General features: G+C 30.9%; 2 protein-coding genes across 2 annotated transcripts; one reads left to right on the top strand and one right to left on the bottom strand.

The window, feature by feature from the left end:
* Window positions 1-623: 623 nt before the first annotated feature.
* Window positions 624-2,164, bottom strand: LOC108560168 (putative odorant receptor 85d). The gene is made up of 5 exons (XM_017917614.1): window positions 1,832-2,164; window positions 1,191-1,773; window positions 950-1,139; window positions 745-900; window positions 624-680 (listed from the first exon to the last, which is right to left on the bottom strand). Exons 1-5 carry the CDS (start codon window positions 2,019-2,021, stop codon window positions 624-626), a joined length of 1,176 nt encoding a protein of 391 aa, XP_017773103.1. The 5' UTR covers window positions 2,022-2,164.
* Window positions 2,165-4,955: 2,791 nt separating this feature from the next.
* On the top strand, window positions 4,956-5,791 carry LOC108560167. Its single transcript, XM_017917613.1, has 3 exons — window positions 4,956-5,010; window positions 5,062-5,278; window positions 5,717-5,791. The coding sequence occupies exons 1-3, from the start codon at window positions 5,000-5,002 to the stop codon at window positions 5,789-5,791; spliced, it is 303 nt and encodes a 100-aa protein (XP_017773102.1). The 5' UTR covers window positions 4,956-4,999.
* The last annotated feature ends 1,257 nt before the right edge of the window (window positions 5,792-7,048 follow it).

Raw genomic sequence — 7,048 nt, 5'->3', positions numbered from 1 at the left:
TCCATATTGCTTTAATACGCGTTCAAAGTTGAAAAATTTAAATAAAAACGTTCGAAAAAGCAGTGTTTTCACATTTCATTGATTTACTCGAAAACTATAATAGATAGAATGAATCCAATACATACATATGAAAGCTGAATGTTTGCGGAATCCAGCAAGTATAGATACATTCCTGTGCTCTTATCCATATTGCTGTAATACGCGTTCAAAGTTGAAAAATTTAAATGAAAACGTTCAAAAAAGCAGTGTTTTCACATTTAATTGATTTACTCGAAAACTAAAATAGATAAAATTAATCCAATATATGCACATGAAAGCTGAATGTTTTGGGGAATCCAGCAAGTATAGATACATTTCTGTGCTCTTATCCATATTGCTGTAATGCGCGTTCAAAGTTGAAAAATTAAAATTAGAACGTTCGAAAAAGCAGTGTTTTCACATTTCATTGTACTCGAAAACTATAATAGATAGAATGAATCCAATATATGCATATGAAAGCTGAATTTTTGGGGAATCCAGTATGTATAGATACATTCCTATTTAGGAAAATATTACATAAATTGATTTTAAAGCAATAGACTGTAAAAACTATTGACATTGTTGAATCTTAACAAATATTTCCATTATTCCTTGTAAGTTTGATTGAGTAAAGCCAAAAACGAGTATGAGTTCTGCATCATCTGAAAATCAATAATTTTTTAGTAATTTTCTTGAAACAATTGAAATTGACAATTGTTGACGTACGGAGCAGAACTGCGCCAAGGAAACGTCAAAAAATCCGTACGCATTCAGAACCATCAACTTTTGCATCCTCAGTATCATCAAGTATATATCCTTCTGGAATGTTAACTTTGCATTGTACCATTTGCAGCTGTACACTTCCATGGTCATCTTTTCGCTCTGAAATCAATAGAATTAAGATGTAGAATGTAATTATTGACAAGCAGACTTCGTCGATCAATCGCTGCCCGCAGTAGCAGATGAGAAACGTGCTAGTGATCCAACCGAAGACGTGAAAGACACTCTTCAGCTCATGCTTGAGCATAAACGTGAAACTTATGATGCTGATGATGGGCGATCCCATCAACAGGAGCGTCAAAATCAGCGGACTTAAGTAAAGGTTGATTTGCTGGTACAACCTGTCAAAATTTGAAGTTATTATATTGAATGTTAGAATGAGTTTTCTTAACTCTATTATCTCGAAATGGTATTCGATGCAGAGATTGAGGTGAGCCCTCTGCTCCTCTTCGTCTTTCAAATTGAAAGTGACGTTGAATTTGTCTCTCCAATGCGCGATTCTCGTCATGAACATCTCGTTTATCGAGAAGAGAAAAACGGAAATCACGAGCGTCAGCGAAGCTATGGCCGTACAAGTGACGAACTGAAGCACCCAGAATATTTGGTAATTGGGAAAACTTTCGATGTCGAAGGGCATCCACGTCAATTGCATCATACCGCAAACTTTGGAAAGATTGTATTCGATCTTCTGCTGCTTGCAACTGTCAATATCCAAGATTCCCACCAGAGTGTAAGAGATTGCTCCAAAAAAAGTGTAAAAGAACGAGGCGTAACCGAACAACTCCATCTGCTTGTTCCTCTTCCACATATCATCCGGCACACCGAACCTATCACCGGTATGCGAAATTTTTCTAATTATCTTCTGCATCAGAGGCATAGTCTTCCTGAACACCAAAATCACCGTGTGCATTCCAATTCCGGCTGCTAAAACCACAAGGTTATCCAATAAATCTTTGATCAAAATGTGCTCCTTCCCTGCAACGAAACCTCAATTACTTTAACAAAAAATATGAAATATTCATTAATTTTTTACTGTAAAACATTTGGAAAAGGAGCATTGCACCTCCCACTGTTGCGTTCGAATACAAGAAAATGATTATCATGAATTGCACGTGGAATTTGATGTCGTTTATTGCGGCTCCTCGCTTCGGATATATTCCGTAATATCGGAACATCATAAAAAATCCGTCGAGGATTTCTGTATTTTCTTTCTTGCCCTTCATTTTCCAACAAACGAATTTCAATGAAATCGTTCATGATTTTATAGCAAACTCAACTCCTTCGTTGCAAACAATATTTTTTTATAAATTACAGACCGAATATCACGTTCATTGATTTATTTTTTCCTCTCTCAAAGCTTCATATTATACTCTGTTAAACAGTGATTTATTCTTGATTAGTGGATGATTTCGACATTAAATATTGAAGGCAAATTTACGAAACACATGTCGCAATATTTACATCAAATATTCATATTAATAATGCAACAATCGATTGATTTAGTTAAATTATCAAATGGGTTGTAAATGTCAAATGTGACATATGTCAAATTATATTTATTTTTGTCAAAATTCGAATTTGAATCAATAACGTTTTGTAGATTAATGTAATTTTAAACTATAATCCACAAAATTAACGCTAACTTTAACATTAACAAAACCAACATTTTTATTTCTAAACAATTAAAATACACAAAAAAAATTGAAGCCATTACTTATGAAACATTGATATTAAGAAGTTATGCAACTTATTTTGCACATGGATCACAAGTGAAATACAAGTTTATCTGTAAGATTTTGAATTTTCTAACGCTCCAAAATGAATTGAATGTTTTTAAATCATAAATCAATGTTTGTTTTTTTTTACTTCTTCTTCTATTACAATAATTCCTGTTTAAAACTATCCGAATGAAATGGATGGACGAAATCAATTGCGTCGCAGCTTTTGTTCGACGTTTCCATTGACAACGAATAATAATTTTTAATCGGATTACGTGCAGATATTTGCAAACAATTGAATACGAAAACAGTTGAAAGTATTATTTAGTTTCAGTGCACAAAATAAAATACGTAAATTGTTTTTTTTATATATATATCATTTATTTAGTTTAGGTAATGTAACATTTCGGAGGTCGAGAGTTCAAATTTACGTTGTCTTTAAGTTTTTAACATTTCAACCGCGTCTTGGTGGAACTGGAGTGGTCGGATTGCAGATTTCCGGTTTGTTCATTGCGAGCATTTGCTAAAAATGGAGAAAATTTAGAGAAAAAAAAATGTTTTTGTTATTTTTTAACTTACGTAGAGGGTGCGGAAGAAGGACCTTTTCTTTCCGCTAGGAGAGCACCAATGTCTTGAGAAACTCTGCTGCGCCTCAATTTCTAACAAGAAAATGATCACGAAAATGACAGCAACTATAACCCGATTCCTAGAGGAAAAAAATGTTGAAGATTATACTTTTGTCATAATAATTGTTAATTACTTTAAGATTTCCATTGCGTTTAGAGGAGATGTCAAGACTGGAAATGAATGCAAGTAGGAATGATGAATTGTCCGAAGCGGATTTTCTTTTTATACCGAATTCGAGCAGCGAGAAAATCCGATTGGACGTCACGAAATCTTCTTCGATATTTGCATTAGAAATGTAATGTAGCCAAATGCGTGGGCAGCAGACATTTACGGGTTTTCTTTGATTCTCAAGCAAACACAGATTCCGAAAGAAAAACGCACAAAAAAAACTAAAATAAATATTTCAATTTCAATTAAATTGTGGATGCGCCTGGCAATAACAAAATGAAATATTATCGTTATGTCATTTATGACAGTTGTCATATTTATTTAAAATTTATGTGAGTTGCCATATTTATTAAAAAAAATTGATTGTTTTAAAAAAATTGCTTGTAAAAAGTTGTTAATTTGTGATTTCATATTGCTTTTATCGTATTCTAATAGATTTTGTATATACTTAACACAAAATAATCATATTTATAGTAATAAACGAAACTGGTGACATCTAGGATACAAATGTGACAACTAAATGACAGCTCTGTTACGTCAACGTTTTTACACTAATTTCAACGCGAATTATTCACATTTTTGGGATCACTGAACACCAAGAGAAAAGTATATTTGCGTATAAACGTATTTGCGTTAAGCGCTGCGGCATAATCTCTTTATTTGCCCCCAATACCTGTGTATATATCTATGTATGTACTTACTTTTTTCTTTCGTTTTGTTTCTTTCAAACGATATGCGATCGCCGTGCCAAAATCCCTCAGGATCCGCAGTCGCTTCTGCTTTGATCCTCTCGAAAGAATCCCGGACGTCAAAAGGAAGCTTAACGCCGCTGGGGGAATCCCATCAAACGCGATCCGTTGCAAAAAACACCGATTCCGCAGAACTAACATTTAAAATGTCAAAGTTTTGATATGTCAACGAATTGGATTTAAACAATTGACACAAAAATTGACACATGTCAAAAAAAAATAAACATGTCAAAATCAGCTGATTCGAAAAGAAAAAAATAATTACGAATATCTTAATTAATTAAGCTTAACGCCGCTGGGGGAATCCCATCAAACGCGATCCGTTGCGAAAAACACCGATTCCGCAGAACTAACATTTAAAATGTCAAAGTTTTGACATGTCAACGAATTGGATTTATACAATTGACACAAAAATTGACACATGTCAAAAAAACTAATCATGTCAAAATCAGCTGATTCGAAAAGAAAAAATAATTACGAATATCTTAATTAATTAAGCTTAACGCCGCTGGGGGAATCCCATCAAACGCGATCCGTTGCGAAAACACCGATTCCGCAGAACTAACATTTAAAATGTCAAAGTTTTGACATGTCAACGAATTGGATTTAAACAATTGACACAAAAATTGACACATGTCAAAAAAAATTAAACATGTCAAAATCAGCTGATTCGAAAAGGAAAAAATTATTACGAATATCTTAATTAACGAGTTTCTGTTTTGCAGTCTAATTTGAATTATTTTAATGAATCTCATCTGCCGAAACCACAGGGGAATTCTCACTGTAATATTTGCGTAACAAAAAAGAAATGATCAAATAACTGCCCCCACCAGAGAGAGAGAAAAAAAGGGAGATATAAAAGGCGCAGATTTTCTGTAAATTTCGCCCAGTTCATCTTCGACTTCGTTGAGATAAACTCTTTTCTTTTGCGCACTCGATATGTCATCAAAGTATTGGTATAAAAATATATGGAAAAATCATTGAATAATAACAAATTTTAGGTTGATCGTTTTTCTCGTTGCGAGTGTTTTCGTGATGGCTTTGATTCAATCCTCTTTTGGCTTCACTTATACCACAGGATGGGGATGTTTGAATAAGACGCAGACGCAGGCTTTGGAGAAGAAAATGAGGCAGCAGATGTCGAAGAGGACGTACGACTCATCGAGTCGCTTATCGAATACCGTTGAATTGATTGAAACCATATGCACTATGCTTAAAGTAAGTTTTCGATTTTATGCAATTACATTGATTATCTACATATTATACTACGATTTAAATGAGTTTTTTTCTTCAATAATACAACGGAAAAAATCAAAAATATAATCAAATGTTTCCGTTATGTCATTTATGACAGCTGTCATATTTATTTTAAAACTTATGTAATTTTTTTTTCCGGCCATCTATCTCACATGAGTAAATGAACTTGACTGGTGACAATTAAAACAAAAGAAGTCAAGGGATTGGTCCAGTAACCAACCTTAACATAATCTCTTTAACTACTTAAAACTACTAAAAACGATTTACTTATCTTTTCCTTCACTAGTTTTAAATTTTTCTGTCATGACAAAACAGTCATGAAATTGAAATTAAGTGCTTCTAACTTATCGATTTGTGTAATTACTTAAGTTAACTAAATGTTTTTTTGTTTTTTTTTAGAATCAAGTGGAAAGGATTGGGTCGTGTTTCGACGAGAGCGAATACTCTGATGGAGAATTTATAGAAAATTATTGAAATTAGTTTGTTTCATGTAGTTTGTGTGTTTGTAGTTAGTAATTAAATAAAATTTGAACGCACTGAATTATTGTTCTATATTACATTTTTTTTTTAATTCGATTTATTAATTTTCGTCTTTACTAGTGATAATTATAAAATTGACACATGTCAGATGTTTATTTGAATAAACATGAAGGTCTGTCAAAATCAGCTGATTTAATTAAAAAAAAATTAAAAATTCGACAAGAAATTAATATTACATAAACGTTTATTTTCTTTATAATAATTAATAACATTATTTCAATTAGTATCGTCATTTACTTCATCAAATGGTTAAACAATTTAATAGTTAATTATTTATATCAGTTTGGTAGTGTTTGCATCTATAATACTGACACATGTCAAATATAATATCTTCAGTCAAAATCAGTTGATTCAATATTTAATTATTAAACTTAAACAATTCAAATGAGATTTATAAAATATTCTTTTCTGTTAATTAATTACATTATTAATTGAATATGTATTAAAATTTACTTCATAATATTCCATTAAAATGTGTACTGATTGCAATTACAAAATTTGATACATGTTAAATATTTATTTTTTAATAAACATAAGCTGTGAAAATCAGCTGATTTTATATATAATGATTAAAATTAAGCAATTTTAATGAGGTTTATAAACAAAAAATATTAATTAATGATGATATTCTAATTAATAATAGCTTTAACGTTTGAATTCATGAGTCAAAGAAATTGAATAATAATATTATAAGATTTGTAATGTTCGCATCTACAAAATTTGACACATGTCAAATATTTATTTTTTTATAAACATAAGCTCTGTCAAAATCAGCTGATTTTATCTATAATGATTAAAATTAAGCAATTTAAATGAGATTTATAACAAAAAATATTAATTAATGATGATGTTCTAATTAATAATAGCTTTAACGTTTGAATTCATGAGTCAAAGAAATTGAATAATAATATTATAAGATTTGTAATGTTCGCAGCTACAAAATTTGACACATGTCAAATATTTATTTTTTTTATAAACATAATCTCTGTCAAAATCAGCTGATTTTATATATAATGATTAAAATGAAGCAATTTAAATGAGATTTATAACAAAAAATATTAATTAATGATGATATTCTAATTAATAATAGCTTTAACGTTTGAATTCATGAATCACAGAAATGGAATAATAATATTATAAGATTTGTAATGTTCGCACCTACAAAATTTGACACATGTCAAATATTTATTT

Source organism: Nicrophorus vespilloides, unplaced genomic scaffold (genome assembly GCF_001412225.1).
Source record: "Nicrophorus vespilloides isolate i.1.1-1 unplaced genomic scaffold, Nicve_v1.0, whole genome shotgun sequence".
NCBI classification, from domain to species: domain Eukaryota; kingdom Metazoa; phylum Arthropoda; class Insecta; order Coleoptera; family Silphidae; genus Nicrophorus; species Nicrophorus vespilloides.
This window is presented reverse-complemented; position numbering and strand designations above follow the sequence as displayed.

Coding starts and splice junctions, on each gene's coding strand:
- LOC108560167 (XM_017917613.1), top strand. Junction 5,279..5,716: donor CCATATGCACTATGCTTAAA/GTAAGTTTTCGA, acceptor GTTTTTTTTTAG/AATCAAGTGGAAAGGATTGG.
- LOC108560168 (XM_017917614.1), bottom strand. CDS start 2,021: ATGAAGGGCAAGAAAGAAAATACAGAAATCCTCGACGGATTTTTTATG. Junction 1,140..1,190: donor TACCATTTCGAGATAATAGA/GTTAAGAAAACT, acceptor AAATTTTGACAG/GTTGTACCAGCAAATCAACC. Junction 901..949: donor GGCAGCGATTGATCGACGAA/GTCTGCTTGTCA, acceptor TATTGATTTCAG/AGCGAAAAGATGACCATGGA.